The sequence below is a fragment of the Simochromis diagramma genome, unplaced genomic scaffold, assembly GCF_900408965.1.
Source record: "Simochromis diagramma unplaced genomic scaffold, fSimDia1.1 OVJJ01000141.1, whole genome shotgun sequence".
In the NCBI taxonomy this organism is placed as follows: domain Eukaryota; kingdom Metazoa; phylum Chordata; class Actinopteri; order Cichliformes; family Cichlidae; genus Simochromis; species Simochromis diagramma.
The window spans coordinates 663,794-681,222 of record NW_024387350.1 but is presented as its reverse complement, the minus strand read 5'-3'; the positions used below and the strand labels follow the sequence as shown (position 1 = coordinate 681,222).

The following is a 17,429-nucleotide window of genomic DNA, read 5'->3' as shown; positions in this document are numbered from 1 at the left end:
ATGGGTTTTTCCACACATCAGTCTCACGCTCAGTGTTGCCAACTCCACAGAAAGGAAAATCGCTATTGGCTGTCCTAAAAGTCGCTAAATGACCTCATCGCCTAATTAGCATAATTGGTCATGCTAATGTAATTGTACCCTACTTTGTTGGAGAGAGAAATAACATCGTGGAAGAGACATAAAGTCAGTAAAAAATGTCCTAAATGCATTTAGAATTTATTTAGAACTACAAATTTTATTTCTTTTAGCAATTATTGTTTTTTTTTAACGTAACAATTCCAACCCTGCTCCTTTATCCGGGCTTGGACCGGCAAAAGTGACCCGAAATAGGCACTCTGGTGGAGTTACTTTGTGTTTATAAGTAGTTTTAAACCTTATGATCCACAAAACAGTAGTGATGGCCCGCTTGAAGCTGAAGCTCCGGTGCGTGTGTCAAAAAAATCAACACACTGCTTCAGAAGCACTGTGTCGAAGCTTGATTCGTTTGGCCAGAGTCACGTGATCAGTGACGTCCGAAGCTTCATTTAGAACCTAACTGCTTCGGTGTCTCATTCAATGCTTTATAAGGAAGCGAATCATTCGCGGGATTTGTGGATTGTTTTGATGGTGACGGATAGCAAACCACTGATCATTCCACTGAGAGATTTGGAGCCAGCGAGGAAGAGAGGAGGTTCTGTTGTGTGGGAGAATTTTGAGTTGATTTTTGTCAATCGGGTGGGTTTTCCAGCTTTGTGTTCTGGCCGTTTGCTTTTGTTTTGTCCGTGTTTATTATATCTGAAAACGGGAAAAAGATAAAATGTCAAAAATCTGCTTCCATAGTATAAATATCATTAAATAACTTTACTCTTTACATGTAATGTTGTAAAAATATATATTTTATTGTTTAATTAATCTGAAAATGTTAGTCTACCAAATGTGCAGCAATTGAATTTATTTATTCTCTTTAGCTGATAGTTTGTGGGGCCCAGGTAGACTGTATAACTGCATCTCTACCAGTTTCTCTGCACTCCAGCCTCCTCTGTGCCATGTGAGGGGATTTTCCTTAAGGCAGGAGAAATTATCGCCACGAAAAGGAACAGTTTCGGCCATCGCACACTAGAACAAATTCTCTTTTTAAATAAAAATGGAAAAGGGTTACCTTAAACGCATCATGTTTTTAATTTGCAAGTTCATAAGCATTTTACCTTTCTCATTTCACAATCAATTCTACCCCCAGGTCAAAAATATGTATAGGAAAATTACCCTAATGTAATATTATTTATAAAAATACCCGTCTAGCGATTAACTGCATGAGTGCACGGAGGCAGGACCTCAGAGCAGAAGCATACTCCATAATGTGTTGTACATTTTGATATGTATATTATATGTAACGTGGTATTTTTCAATTATTGTATTTACCAACATCAAGAAGTCACAAGCAAAGACAGACCACACCATGCTGCATGTTTAAACAAGGAGAGTTTACTGGTCAAAACTATTTATTAAACAAATAAAACACATTTTTTTAACCACCAAAAAAATACACGTTCAAAGCAACACAACGGCGGCCCAATATCAGACAGAATTCCACTCAGTAGAGTGAGGAATCATTATGAAGCAGTTGGTTTTATTTTGTGCATTCAAGCTGCTCTTCATATTTTTGGCCACCAGATGTCACCAGAGAGGACTGTGTTGAAAAGCTTCGAGTAATGAACCGTTTTTCAATACAAGCTTCAATGCTTCAGAAAGCTTCATTTGGCCATCACTACAAAACAGCATAACAGTAAAAGAAGAACTGACTGCGTTACAGTCGTGCGATACACGCTTTCACGTCAAAAAGTCGTCATAAATAAGTCTCCAATAACACCAGAAAAAGTCGCCACATTTGTCGCTAGTCTCTTTTTAGAAAAAAAAAGTCGCTAAGGGTGTCTGAAAACTCGCTAAATATAGCGACAAAGTCGCTAAGTTGGCAACACTGCTCACGCTTACCGCTGAAGACAGCAGGCCTTTTTATGCCTCGACTCTGCGCTGGTGACGCACTTTATAAAGCGCTCGCGACAGCAGGAAGCCAATCACGGCGGGATTTCCCGCGATCTTACCTCTTTGTTTATTATTTTTAATCCAAAACGTGCTCGTCTGCCCCTCTCTGCTCATCAGATAAGGAGAATTCCGTGACGTGGGGCACAGTTCGCCTCGACTGCGTGTGACTGTTTGCAGCGGAGAGCCATCAAAAAGCCGTTCCGTTTATATAAAGAGAAGACAAAATCCCCCGAGGGAAACGATTAAAAAGCTCCAGTGTTGCTGGCTCGAGATGTCATCCTATGTTTACAAACGCCGCTCTGACGTTTTGGCAAAAAGCCCAGGTCACGTGATCACGCGTCACCCAGCTGCACCCACAGTCTTTCACAAAATGCATTATCAAACGTGATGACAACAAGAGTCCACTAGATGTCCCTGTGGAGACTGGTGTCAGATTATTTTGAAGTGCTTATTTGGACTAAATAAATAAAATATAATATTTTGATGTTAATGGTTTTTATGTTAATATGATTCAAATTCAAATTCAAATTTTATTTGTCACGTACACAGTCATACACAGTACGATATGTAGTGAAATGCTTGGACAACTGCTCGTGACCTAAAGAAAACAAAAAAGGAAAAGGCTATGAATAAGATAGGAAATAAATATGAAAAATTAAAAAGGGTAAATTTAACTAGGAAGGAATAAAATATAAATTAAGGTTAAAAATGAAATAACTGTACAACAAAATACACAATACACAATATAGAACTATATAAGAATGTATGAAGAAATATAAATAAATAAATATATATATATACACACAATAACAGCAGCTGTACAAGTATTAACTGGAAATGAAGAATATAGTGACCAGTGTTGTGCAATCCACATTATGTCTTGTGCAGTGCAAATATGCTTAAAGTGATTTAAGTGATGAAGTGAAAACAATGTCCAGAATGTCCAGTGTGTGTGTAAGAACTGTATGTGTGGGTCAGTACTGTGTGGTGGTGTGATTGAGAGACCGTATCGCCTGCGGGAAGAAACTCCTCCTCAGTCTCTCTGTGTTGGTCTTCAGGGAGCGGAATCGCTTTCCTGACCTCAACAGAGAGAACAGTCTGTTGTTGGGATGGCTGAGGTCCTTCACGATCTTCCTGGCCTTGGTCCAGCACCGCCTGCTGTAGATTGAGTGCAGGTCAGGGAGCTCGGAGCGGATGGTGCGCTCAGCTGATCGCACAACCCTCTGTAGAGCTCGTCTGTCCTGCATGGTGCTGTTCCCGAACCAGGTTAAGATGTTTCCCGTCAGGATGCTCTCTATGGTGCACGAGTAAAAGTTCCTGAGCACCTTGGAGGGCAGTTGGAAGTCTCTCAAGCGTCTGAGGTGGTAGAGACGCTGATGAAAAGCAGATTTGTTCAGTGATTGTTTTCATGGTGTTTTTATTGCAATAACACTAGTGCAGATTTAATCTCTATGACAGCGGCACACTAGACACACACACATAGACGCACACATGCAGGTGCTCTGAAATGTGTATGTTTGTGTGTGTTCATGCACACTGCACTCTCCAACTGACAAACCATCTGTTTCTTCCTCTGAGACTTTATCGGTTACCCACTCAGGAGATATTAGATGCCCCTAGAGTTTTAATTGAGTCTATTTGTGAATAAAACTAACGGCAGTAGGACTGCACAGTGATTTTGTGGTCTACATGCTTATTTAGGACAATTAAAAATAACATCAACAATCACATCAATGTACTTTGTTTTAAAAGCATCATGAGTTACAACACACTCCTTCCTTCCATGGGGCCCACTTCTGGGGGTTTCAAAATGTCACATGAACATGCAACCAATTTACCCTCAAAATCACAGTTTTGTATGAGAATATAAATATCACGCGCTGCCGGGAGTGAATTCTTGCATGAATGTGTCATCTCCCTGTGAGGCAGTCTTACTTGCTCGGGAACCCATAATAACAACAACACCTGGCATCACAGCTGTGATGCCAGGTGTTGTTGTTTGTGTACGTCTGTGTCAGACACGTGGACCACGTGTCTGACACAGACTTACACAAACAACACAAAATAGGCCTATAACTTTCCCCAGCCTGCGTGAACCCGCATGGCTGTTGCGCTCCTGGACTCGCGTGTGTACCCGCGCAGTCACTGAGCTGCACCTGCCTGCGTGAAACCACACGGCATAGGCCCGTGTCAAACTGCGCGGCCGTACTCGCGTGAACCCGCGCAATTAAGGACCCGTCGCTCTCTTTTGTTTATAAGCTTGCGATTAACCCCACGGCTCAGGTCCGCGTGAAACCACACGACTGTGCTCGCGTGAACCCGCGCGGCTACAGCGCTCTTCTTTGTACAGTACTTACTTGGTGTTGCTCTTGCGTTAATCTCGAATCCCGTCAATCATCATCCAGCGAGGAGAAAAAAAACAGACAGCTAATCCACCGGCCCGATGACGAATTCTCACGTTTCGGGACTTTACTACAGGAACTTCTATAAGTCCTGGCTGACGTCTTTCGGCGTGTCTCTTTTTCCCCTCGGTGAATGTCAATTCTAGGGATCTGGCTCGAAGGACCAATTAATGATGGGTTTGTGGCTTAAACCCATTCACTGGAACGTTCAAGACAATTTACTACACAGCAAAAGCAAGACACAAGTAGGCAAAGTTTTTTGTGTTGCTCATGCATGAGGGAGACCTGCCTGGAGCCAAGTGTCGTTCCACCCACTTGACCTCTGTCAGACTCTCAGCCAGGTTCCCCATAGCACTCGTTTTATTGTAGTTACATGAATATGCATAGGGTCATTAACATATGACGTTTCATATAGGTACACATGTGGACAAAGAATACCTTGTCTGTGTGTGTTTGTGTATGTGTGTGTGGTCAGAGTGAGACCCCATAAAGACTTCCCTAAACCTGCTGGTCTGGAAGTCCAGCAGTTCATCTAAACAAAAGGCACTTAGACTAAAACAGATATACGTGTGTTTGCTATACCATAGAGCAGATATAACCTCTCTCCTGACCTGAAGTTGTGTGTGCATGCCAGAGTGCTCTGGGAGGCACACAGAGTCTCCACAGACTACTAAGGATCAAACCTCTACCAACATGACATTGATTATAAAACTCTAAGCATATATGAGTAGACATTTTTAAGCATAAATGACAATCAACAATACAAATCTGACAAATGTGTTTGTGCAACACCTGGTACGGCGATTTAGGAAGCAGTGCCTGATGATAGTTCTGCCACAGAGGTGCCACGGCAGGCTTAAGATTAAAGTAAATGAGTTGTTTTGCTCACTCTTTCTTTTGTAAATATGTGCTCAAATGATCTATAAATTTAAGACCATCGTGCTTCTCTGTAGTCAATGACGGACCCAGTGCTGTTGAGAACGCACAGGTAGTAGGATCTTTTTAAAAATAACACAAATAATGAAGAGAACAGAAAATGGCCAAACAACAACACTGGAAAAAAAAATCCTCTTCAGAAGACTGAAGTTTCACTGTACTTTTAACATAACTTCACATCTAAAATGTTGAATATAAGCCCCTAAAAGTAGCAAGAAACTCAAATAAACATCAGTTTGAAATTTAAAAAAATGTTGCTGTGGATACATTTACCAAATAGTTTCATAATACTTACAATAATATTGTTCATAAAAAAGAAAATACAAAGAAAATACTGGCAGCTGATTATGTTCCCTGATGTTAGTCCAATCTAGAGGGATGGACCTTAATTAATCCTTTATTTCTGCCTTAAAAACATCTTTGACAAAGCCGACCTGCTCCTGCTGCTATGGTTTGAAGTTCAAGGATGTTAATTATTTATTAAGGGTTCTTGAGGTAGCAACAAGGATACAAATGCTGATATAAAAGTACATCTATCCATCCATCTTCATCCGCTTTATCCGGGGCCGGGTCGCAGGGGCAGCAGCCTAAGCAGAGAAGCCCAGACCTCCCTCTCCCCAGCCACCTCCTCCAGCTTATCCGGGGGAACAACAAGACGTTCCCAGGCCAGCCAAGAGATATAATCTCTCCAGCGTGTCCTGGGTCTGCCCCGGGGCCTCCTCCCGGTGGGACATGCCCGGAACACCTCACCCAGGAGGTGCCCAGGGGGCATCCTTGTCAGATCCCCGAACCACCTCAGCTGGCTCCTTTCGATGTGGAGGAGCAGCGGCTCTACTCTGAGCCCCTCCCGGATGGCCAAACCTCTCACCCTATCTCTAAGGGAGAGGCCAGCCACCCTTCGGAGGAAGCTCATTTCCACCGCTTGTATCCGCGATCTCGTTCTTTCGGTCACTACCCACAGCTCGTGGCCATAGGCTTTTACACTCAGCTCCCTCTTCACCACAACGGACCGGTGCAGCGTCCGCATCACTGCAGCCGCGGCACCAATCCAAGTACATGATGAAGAAATACCAACAAATGACAGAGAGATGTGGATGAAGGAGGCTGTCGTTCTTTGATGATGAGACTAAAAAGGTCAAAGTTTGCTTTTTTTGCTCTGACTCTATCTTGAATCACAACAGACTTCTGTAATCTGTATTTTAAAAAGCTGTTAGTGTATATCTCTTCACTGGTTTAATTTCCAGGATATGTAGAAACTCCCTACTAACCAACACTTTCGTTTTTCCGCTAAATGGTTTAACACACGGATAACTGATTGAATTATAGACTGTGCTGTTCTTTGTGCTTCAGCAACTTGTTGCCTCTGTGTTTTTTTTATCTGAACATCAGTGTTTGTAATGATCATTTGTAGTGAGTTATGCTTGAGAAAAACATCTTAAATAATGTGAACTCCCTCTAAGAGTTTGTTAGCACATTTCATTATACTTGAACTCAGTGTGTTAAAAACTTTATTTACCACTGGAAGACAATCACTTCAGATGGACAAACATTGATGAGGTTTAAAGCCAGCATTAACCTGATAGTACCTGAAAGGCACTGAGAGGAGAAGTGCAAACATTTGCCAAAAGAAGCCACATACATGCATTTGAGACGCTCACTAGCAAAACTTCAAATGGAGAATGGACACTCACACTAAGCAAGCACTCTACAATTTGAGCTAACTCCCCTGTGTCCTATGTGCTAGTTTGTACAGTCTACACTTTGCCCACACTTGATGTACCATCATATTAGGGAAGCGGCACAAATCCTGAAATCTGCAATTTGCCTAGTAGGGAGCTGAGAGCCTGACAAGGCAGATCACTGACAATCCACTCTGATGGAAACGTGACTGAATGCCATCAGCCGTAGAGACAGACTAAGGAGCTTCGACATCCAAGGGACTGTGGACTAGAGCCACTGCTCTTTTACATTGAATGAAGCCAGCTGAGGGAGGTGGTTCTAATCAAGGTGCTTCCCGAGTTGCTTCCCTTGGTTTTCAGGGTAGGGCAAGTGGGCCATAAGGAACATTGCTATTCTGGAAACAGGATATCTTTTTGCTATTGTATTAGCCGACCATTCTCTTTAACGTAACCTGTGCAACATTTGTGCAACATGTATCTTTATTTGAAGCCTGATGCTGGCTTAAGGGCTTCTTTAATGACTTTAACTCAAATCTAAACTAACTAATATCTGAACAAATCTGAAATGACGAGAAGCTGATCTTATCATGGTAAGGCGCTTTGTTGTCTTGATGTCAGTGGCTTCTGTCTCTCCTTTGGCTTTCTTATTATCCCAGCAGGGTACCTGATCACATTCTGGGTGCAGGTGATGATGGACCAGATCTTGTTCTTCCCATTTAGCTGACTCCCCAGGACTTGCCTAACTCTCTGAAGGTATATGTTGGTTGCAGCTTTCCTCACAGCCTCTTTGTAACTCCTATTTGCTGTGTGATTCCCAGGTACTTGTAGCTGTCCTCAGTGTCTGCTATGTTGCCTTCTGACAATGCAATCCCCTCAGTTCTGACTAGCTTCACTCTCTTTGTTAGCATCAAACTACCGTTTGATCTGCAGTATGCTAATGTCAAAGACACTTATGGAGCTAATGCCTTACCAAAACTTGGCAGATCAGACCATAACTTGTTTTGTTTTAGCAGACCTGTAATAAACCCTGTGTGCAGAGACAGCTTGCAGCTAAACCTATGGTAGGGAAATAGATACCCGATGGTACTGAGGCTCTACGGACCTCCTTTGAATGCACAGATTGGAATGTGTTTTTGGAAACAGATAAGAACAGAATGGACACTGGCAGGCAGGTTGCTTATTTTAGTACATCAGCTTATATAGAGACACAGTCATATCTACAAAGACTGTACGCTGTTTTCACAATAACAAACCCTAGATCACAAGTGGCACAAGGCAATCCTCAACCATAAAAAGATATACAAAGAAGATAGAAAGAAATCTACAAGTTCAAGTTCAAATTTTATTCGCCACATGCAGTGGCAGGTTGCCCTGCAGTGGAATGAACCCGCCCCCGACCATACACACACAACACAGACATCACATGGGGATACAAGTCAGAGAACGGTTGCATTACAGAAAAAAACACTGAAATATACACTACAACGGGAAAGTACAAGAGGAAAAAAAGAGACCTCTACTCATGCTGGGCTCCTGGGAGGACAGCATGAGAACAGGAAACAAAAAAAAAACTCCTCTGCACAGAAAGCACATAAATGTCCACATCACAACATTATAGAGCACGTGACCAGCAACAGGGTTGGGTAGGGGATAAGGAGTAATCCCAGGCAACACAGCAGCCATCCTGTCACTGCGCCGACTCTCCAGCGCGGGCCCAGACCCGCCTCGTGTTCCCAGGAGGCAACAAGCATCGAAGGCATTGGAAGGGGAGGGGGATGTGTGAGTGCTTATCAGTGTAAATGTATGTGTGTGCGTGTCCATAGTTCAGCTGAAACAGTGTCCTTCGCCCTATCAGGCTAAGTAAACAGTCTACCAGCCAACCCAGGTGGCCTTGCATAGATTGGGAAGAACAGTCAACACACAGTTGTTATCAGGGAGTTTTTGTTCGGCTCCAGCCTTGAGCCCACAGCTGGCGCCGAAGGGGTATCAGTTCAGTTCAGTTCAGTTTATTTTTATCTCAAACATTTCAAACATGTGCCTTCATAATCATTACAAAATATCATTCCATTATTTGTTTGAAAATCCGCATTGATGTTGATGTTGTTGTTGATTTTTACAATAAAGCAATACCTGTAAGGTGTGGAAAGGAATCAATACCATCATTGGCTACAACAGCAACAAAAGACAATGACTTATGGGTGATGTGGAGGACTGTGCTGCCCAGCTCCACAGGGTGTTCAGTCTAAGTTTAGGGGCAGGTGCCAGCACCGAAAAACATCCTGTATTGTGCCACTACCAAAAATAAAGTATCCAGCTAAATGAAACAACTGCTAGAATAAAAAAGCTGCATTTAACAGAGGGACCGTATCCTAATTCTTTTTGGTCACAAGTCATCATTTCTACTCAATGAGGCATGGTCATCAGAGAAGAGCAAAACATTCAAATCTAATAAAATAACTCAAATATAAGCAATGGATGTAAAAATAATAATAAATACAAACATCTCTGGATCCCAAATCTGAAAACAGTTTGACGGCACAAAAATAATCAAAATTAGAAAGAAGATAGTTCAAATATCCTAAAAGTCACCTTCTTATTGTTTACTTTAGAAATGTTTTATACTAACTGCTAACTAGCAATTTGATAAAACTGTGAGATAGAAAAATAAGGGTCTTGTTCAAGACATAAGGCAAAACACAAAAAAGCTATGCAAGAGTTTGTGGAATTCTAAGATACAATTTATAAGTACATATTAATTGTAGTTTTACATACCAAATCATATCACTTTAGCACAATTACTTATTTTATAGGAGAAATGCAACAAAATCTATAGAAGTGGCTCAGTCTGTCAGTGGCAGAAATGTGAATTTATTAAAAGCAGGTTCATCTAATGATAGAACAGATGCATCTCAAAGTACAAACTGCTTCATGCTGATTATTTCACATTTACCTCCTGAAAGCAGCTCAGAAAAGTTTACAATTCAACTCAGCTTCAGAGAGAGCAATTTAAAATCTGAGCTCCATTTGGTAATGATGTTCAATTATCAGAGAAAACTGAAAACCTAGTAAACCTCAGAAATTGGCCTGTAATGAAACCTTCATGCAGTGAAGCTTTCTAATGTTTACATTTTTTCCCAGTTTCATAATGAGGATTTTGTTACATGTTTTACACTCAGTTATTGTATATATTCTGTAAATTAGGCCAATTATTTTATTTATGTTATTTGTTTGTAATGTATAGATCTTTTAAAAAGGATTCTTATGTTCACATAAAGGTACCTAAGCAGTTAATGAGTGTCTACACTTCTACACCACAACACTTTGGCTAAAAATTATTGTTGCACTGCTGAAAGCTCACCAGCTGTTGATTGGCTTCACTTAAACTTAAACTATGCTTTTGTAAAGTAAAGATCCTGCAATAATACAAAGAACATGGAGAAAACCTCAACAGTCAGATGAAGCTGTTTGAGCAAGCCAGTTGCTCACAGCGGGAAACTCCCTTTTAAACAGGAAAAAACCTTTGGAAGAACCTGGCTCAGGGAGGGGCGGCCATCTGCCACAGGTGTTTGGGGATTGTGTATTTTTCTTATGTTATTTTACGATGTAGCTTTTTATTTCGAGATGTTGGCAACTCCATGCTGTACATAAAGAATTCAATGAAAAACTCCAGTTTTGACCATTTTGGTGCCAAATGTCTTCACCATTGGTGGTTTGCTTGAGTGCAGTTCTGATTTTTTTCTTTAATGTTACCTAACAAAACAGCGCGGAGGAATGAGTGTGAAGTGCAACAGCAGGGTAGAGAACATCAGTGAAGGTTGATTTGAAGGTGTGGAGGTGAACGAGACTGCCAGAGGAAATTCTGTAAAAGGACAAAATTTTGTCCTCCGAATCCAGATACACCCCGACACGACTGGAGCGCAAACACTGAGAAGATACACAGACCTTCTCTTTGTTGTGCTTAACAAAACAACCATCATCAGAGCAAATCAGACACCAAGACTTGTTGTTTTGTCCCAGCTTGCAATCATCAACATCCCCTTTCCTGCCAATGCTTCTGTATGTTAACCCAACACAGAAGGGCTCTGACACCTCCAACTCAAAGTAACAGCGTCCTTTTAGTTCCTGTTTACATAGAACTTGCTGACAGCAATCAAACCTCTCTGTATGATCAGGATATGGCTGCTCCTCCTCCACCCAGGTCACCTTTCTGTTCCCTTCAGAGAGCAGCAGGTTCTTGTGAGCTGTGCTGGAGTTCAGACTTGGCTCACAGGCATCTGGAGGTAAGAAAACACTTTATTCACAAATAGCACTGATTTCTAAGGTCAATCATCTGAAGCGGTTTTCAAAAAATTTAATTTCACACCTTCACTTTTAGGGGATGTGGGTTAGAATATTCTCTACATTTCTTGAACTCATCAGTAAACAGTCACAGTGACAGCTTTCATGTCTGAATGTTACCTGTGCTACTTGCACAGGTAACATTCAGACATGAAAGCAACAAGTTGAAAACCCGCTAATGCCCAAAGCCACTGGACATTTGCATTTTCTTATGTACCTTTGTCAGGTAAATCCTAAACAGTTCAGACCTGACCAGAGTAATTAATATTAATAATTCAATCTTTCTATTTTTATTATTTTTATTTTCTGGTAAATGATCTAATTTACATAAAGAAAACCCAGTCAGGCAAATGATGAACACATTATTATATTTATTCATAAATTTATTAAAGAAATTATACAGTTTTACATTTCAGTGAGGGTCACATTTACTTCAATTTCAAGGATTAGCAGTTAAATAAAATATAAAATTAGTTTCAATCAGAGGAGTATGGGCACTCCTACAAGCTTATTAGGCATGTAGATTTTTTTAAACTGTGCAAAAACTGTGATGCAAACAATGAAGCAGAAAACCTCCCATTTTTTTTTGTTTTTTTGTTTATTTTTTATATCCATAAAATGTTGATGGTAGGAACTTTTTTTTAATAATCTACAAAATAGAGAAAACATAGATGACTAATTTCAAACTTCTGACTGGTAATATATTATTGGTTATTAAGTAAATAATTATCCTGTTTGCACTTTCTTACTTGATCACAGCTTTCAGTCAAAAGCATTTTCACAGGTACTCACATTTCCTGAATCCTGGTTTCATCCGGTGATTTCCACCATGTTCAAAACTGAAAAATTATAGTTGAGAATTAGATGAAGCATATTAGCAATAGCCAAAATTTATAGATGCCATTTATAGCCTAAAACAAAATGTTTTCATTGATGCTTTTGACATTAATACTAATAATACTAATAATACTAATAATAATAATAATAATAATAATAATAAAAAAACATGCAGTTTTGCTATAGCTCAATAGTATTATATTTAGTTCTGTAGAAAATCAAAAAGATGGCACTCTTTGATCATGATCTGGAACGCTTATGAGAAAGGTCAGTGAAATAGCTGTGCACTGACAGGTGTTAAACCACAAAAACCACAAGTTCTAATAAGCTGCTTGCCTTTTTTCCCAGTGAGCCACAAGAGGCAATTATGAGCATATGTGTCTTTATAAGGTAGATACAGATGTCAAAGATAAAATAGTGAGCAGTGTGTGCGTGTTGTTTCTGAGCAATATTTCTTTTAAAAACACAATGTTTAAGGGTCAAAAATAAATTTCCAGTTTGACCCGCTAACCTGCCCACCTACATTAATGAGCCATACAAACATAGGTTCCGAGATTTCCTGTTTTCTCTTTGTTATTTGGGGGCTGTTTCTGAAACAGTGGATGACACAGGGCCAGAATTAAAATTACTTGAGTTGGCTGAGGTTGTATTTTGGATCATCCTTCAGCTCAGAGAGTTTCTTTTCCCCAACTCCTCCTGGATGGTTATAGCTCAGGTCCAGCTCTTTGAGATGAAAAGGATTAGCCTTAATGGATGCGGCCAAAAACCCACAGCCTTTTTCTGTCACCAGACAACCAGATAACCTGAGAAAACAATGTTTGGTATATATCAATGCAGGTTTTAAAAGTTATTTTAGAACTACATCAGCAGTAGTAAAATTGAAAGCATAAATTACAAGCACAAGAAAATTATGTGGATTGAGATGGGGGTTATAGTATTTCTCAAAACAAAATAAATAAAAAGATTTTACATTAACAGATGTTGGTTTTCTTAAGCAAAAATTTAGACAGAAAAACCTTAAACTGTCCAAAGAACATTTTCTGTGGACAGAGTTGAGTTGTAACTTGCAGCTGGTTTGGTGGGTTGTCCATCTATTTGTAAAATGGCACGGTATTTTAAACATGTACCTCAAAGTTTTCAGTCTGCAGCACTGACTCGACAGTCCTTTACACAGCAGCTCTACTCCTGAATCTTTCAGGTCATTGTTGCTCAGGTCCAGGTGTCGTAGAGGTGAGAAGGGGAAGGTGAGACCAAAGGCCAGATGCTCAACCCACTCTTCAGTCACTTTACAGTCTGCTAGTCTAAAAAGGGTAATAAGGTTTTTTATTTAAATAGAAATGAAGAAAAAGTATGTAATTGCCACTGGGGGCAGAGAGGATTTGTACCTTTCTTTTTGTATTATATCCTGTTCAACAATATTGTTGACTCAGCTTTAAAGATGAACAAATAACAATGAAATAAAACTTACAAGGCTTTTCCGCTGCTCCTCACTGCTGGTATCAGCCTCCGTCTGCCCTCCTCTGATGTGTTGTAACTCTTCAAGTCCAAGACTTCCAGATCATTCTTCGATACCTGCAGCAAGTAGGCCAGTGCAGAGCAGTGCAGGGGAGTCAACTCTGTTTCTAAATGATCTGACATTTCAAGATATTCCTGAATCTCATCTTTGACTTTGTGATCTCTCATCTCGACCATAGTCTGGAAAAGGTTGATACAGCTGTCTGGAGAGAGGTTCTTCCTTCGCACAGACTTGAGGTAAGTCAAGATTTTCTTTTCAGTATCTTGACTTTGATCTGGTGAAGGCAGCAGACCATGAAGGACTCTGCGATTTGGTTCAACCAGGAGGCCAAGAAGGAATCTCAGGAAGAAGTCCAGGTGGCCATTTTTCTTCTTCTCCAGCACTTTGTCAACCATCATCTTTAGCAGATCAAGTAACGTATGTTCTTGGCTCTTTAGATCGAGGAAGCTGCTGAGCTCTCTGGTATCATTATTTATGAAACAGTCATAGACGTGGAGAGCTGCAAAGAACTCCTGCAGAGTCAGATGTACAAAGAAGAAGACCTTCTTCTGGGAAATGATTTCTTCTTCATGAAGTACTGTGGTGCAAAATCCAGAGTACATGGAGGCTTCTTTACTGTCAATGCCAAAGTCTTCCAGGTCTTCCTTGTAGAAGATGAGGTTGTTCTTCAGCAGCTGCTCAAATGCAAGCTTGCCGAGTTTCAGAAGAAATTCTTTGTGTGTCTTCAGAAGCTTTTCTTTGTTTGTCTCAACATTCTTGTCATATTTTCTGTTTCTACGCTTTGTGTGTGCAAACAGGAAGTGTGACATCATCTCTGTAAGAGTTTGAGGAATTTCAGTTTCAGTGTCTCCTCCAAAGACTTCCTGGAATAACACTGCAGAAATCCAGCAGAAGATCGGGATCTGACACATGCTGTCGAGACTCTGTGAAGACTGAATATGTTTAATGATCCTTTCAGCAAGATCTGGATCATGACTAAATCTCCTCCTGAAGTATTCAGCTTTTTGAGGGTCATTGAAACCTCTTATTTCTGTCACCATGTCAACATGTTGTGCAGGGATCTGATTGGCTCCTGCTGGACGGGAAGTAATCCAGAGGTTTGCATCAGGAAGAAGGTTACCCTGGATGATGTTTGCTAGGAGATTACTCACGGATGCTGCTTCCTTGACAGATGTTATAGTCTTGAAGCCTTCAAAGTCCAGCTGAAACCTGCTTTCATCCAGACCGTCCAGGATCAGAACAATCTTGGTTTTGGTATAATCCACTGAATCTTTGAGTTCTGACAGTGTGGGGTGAAATAAAGTCAGGAGCTCATGTAGGCTTTTCTCACCTGTAATCAAATTCAGCTCTCTGAAAGCAAGACTGAAAACAAAGTCTACATCCTGGTTTGCCTTCTCTTCGGCCCAGTCAAGAATCAATTTCTGCACAGAAAATGATTTGCCAATTCCTGCAACGCCCTTTGTCACAACTGTTCTGTGAGGTTTGTCTTGATCAGGCAACGGTTTCAACACATCATTTAGGCTGATTACTTGCTGTTCTGAAGTGTGTCTTATCCGTTTATGTTCGAGCAGCCTGACTTCATGCTCTTCACGTGACCTTTCACTCTCTCCAGTGGTTATGTGAAGCTCTGTGTAGATGTTGTTCAGTGAACTCGGCTTGTCACCATTACCTTCAGAGACTGAGGAATATTTCTCTTTCATTGCTTCTTTTAATTTCTTCTTTACCTCCAAAAGATCAATTTTACCTGTAATGCAGTGAAACACATCAAAGATGCTCAGGTGGTTAATACCAGATCGCTTTAATTTGGTCAGAGAAAAATGCAGGATAAGAAATTCCTGACCTGATTTTGGGACTTCCATTTTTCATACTGGTTTGCAGATTGCTTTAAATGAGCAATAAGGTATAAAAGTTCTTTATAAATGCACCCAACTTAGCAAAACCCTGATACTCTTGCACTTAATGCATGTTTTCAGAATATAACTGCTTTTAAGCTCCCTAACAAACTTAACTTTATCATTAAAAGTTAAATTTAATAAATGATTCCAACACTGACTCACTCTTGTCTGTAGCAAGTTTTTTTTTCTTTTTTTTGCAGTAGTAGAGATAGTAGTGATCTTAAGTATGTAAGCTTACCTGTGTCTCCCTCCTTGTCTTTCTCGTGTTTTAATGTTTTTCTGGATTTCTTCCCACACTGAGGACAAGGACAGTCTGCTGGTGACACAGACTCATCCAGGTCTGAGCTGAGACACAGTTTGCAGCACCAGTGTTCACAGCTAAGCTGAACTGGATTCTTCATAACATCTTTGCAAACTGGACAGGTGGATGGCTTCTCAGTTACTGGTCTGTAGGAGGGTTTACAAATTAGACCTTAATTTAATTACTATAGCACAATAATGGATATTTTTTTCTCTGTTTTTCCATAACAATAAGTTGTCTGCATAGATTCTCAGTCATCCAGGTCATGGTAGTCTAAGACGCGATCCCTGGTGGACCTGAGGTTAGGTAATTGATTGGAGCTTCATGTATAGAAGCTTTTTAATCTCTTCAAGCCTTTTAAAATATGGTTTTGCAGTGCGGTAGCTGAGTAACTGTAGTCCAAATACTCTTTTTTTAAAGCAGGATACACATACTCCAGCACACAGGTCATTTGAACAGGCAATTCTGCATTAAGTCAGTCAGAAGCACTGTGTCAGCAGACCATCAGTGTTCAAAACCTTCAGAATCTTGGAGGTAATATGATCAACCCCTGGTGCCTGGGTACATGAATAACACTCATCCCCTGCTTGTCCTTCCTCAATCATCAGCGTTTGCCAGAACTTGCCTCCAAAAGTCCCTGATCCATGGCCTTCACAAACTGCTCTCCCACCTGGGTTACCCAATTTAAATCACTTCTGATCACCTGGTACTACTGCTGGAGATCCTTAAGGTTTGCTTTTAACTGCCTCACAGGGACAAATGCCCTGACTATGTTCATGACTATAATTATGATAGAAAGACCCATGTTCACAAATTGTCACAAATGGTTCAAAACTCAACTATTTCAAACCACAGTTCAAAATTTAGGATTTCTGTTTTAACCTTTCATCTTTAAAGCCGACTGGCTCGAACTTGGATCTGTTGCTCCTGAGGGACATCTTGCTAGGAGCAGTACTCATCTGCGAACTAGAGGGACAGAAGGTTTTATGAGATCAAAACTTGTTAGAAGTTACTGTCACTCTTTAAAGAAATCTTCCTGGGAGCTGCATATCTAGACGCCGTAGACTGTGAACTAGGCAAAGAATAATCTATTTACGGACTGACATTGACATTACTTAATTAGTTTTGTTTGTCAGGACTTTCAATATAATAGCACAAATGGAACATTTACGACCTTACTTGGAGTAACTTTTCAGAAAACAGTTTATCATCAATTTCAGCAGTAAGGAATAACAATACATTTCAGTTGAAGGAGAGATGTTTTTTATCACTTTATTTTTCTCCTCTTACTGAAACTTCAACTTTAAATAGGATTGTCTGTTTTATAAGCTCTCTTAACCCTCCCAGGCTCAAATTAAGTTTTTGTTGCAAATGCACAACCAAGTCCTGCAGTGGTACTTCTGAGTAAAAAAAAGTAAAAAAAAACCCCATAAAATATGTATGTGGGGTAATCAGGTTGTTAGTTTTTAACTGTTGCAAATCGGCAATGCCTGCCTTGAGAGTTCA

General features: G+C 40.4%; 2 protein-coding genes across 3 annotated transcripts in view; both read right to left on the bottom strand.

The window, feature by feature from the left end:
* LOC120718380 (NLR family CARD domain-containing protein 3-like) overlaps positions 1 to 2,343 on the bottom strand; it is a 66,108-nt gene extending 63,765 nt beyond the window's left edge. For both annotated transcript variants that reach the window (XM_040006904.1, XM_040006905.1), the window contains exon 1: positions 2,079 to 2,343. The gene's annotated coding sequence lies outside the window, so the exon portion shown is untranslated. The remainder of the gene's footprint in view (positions 1 to 2,078) is intronic.
* Positions 2,344 to 10,779: 8,436 nt separating this feature from the next.
* LOC120718384 (protein NLRC3-like) lies at positions 10,780 to 16,974 on the bottom strand. The gene is made up of 7 exons (XM_040006919.1): positions 16,806 to 16,974; positions 15,861 to 16,069; positions 13,680 to 15,471; positions 13,339 to 13,512; positions 12,841 to 13,014; positions 12,167 to 12,213; positions 10,780 to 11,310 (listed from the first exon to the last, which is right to left on the bottom strand). The coding sequence occupies exons 1-7, from the start codon at positions 16,880 to 16,882 to the stop codon at positions 10,787 to 10,789; spliced, it is 2,997 nt and encodes a 998-aa protein (XP_039862853.1). The 5' UTR covers positions 16,883 to 16,974; the 3' UTR covers positions 10,780 to 10,786.
* Positions 16,975 to 17,429: the final 455 nt, after the last annotated feature.

Coding starts and splice junctions, on each gene's coding strand:
- LOC120718384 (XM_040006919.1), bottom strand. CDS start 16,882: ATGAGTACTGCTCCTAGCAAGATGTCCCTCAGGAGCAACAGATCCAAG. Junction 16,070..16,805: donor GTCGGCTTTAAAGATGAAAG/GTTAAAACAGAA, acceptor ACCCTCCTACAG/ACCAGTAACTGAGAAGCCAT. Junction 13,513..13,679: donor AGGAGCAGCGGAAAAGCCTT/GTAAGTTTTATT, acceptor TACCCTTTTTAG/ACTAGCAGACTGTAAAGTGA.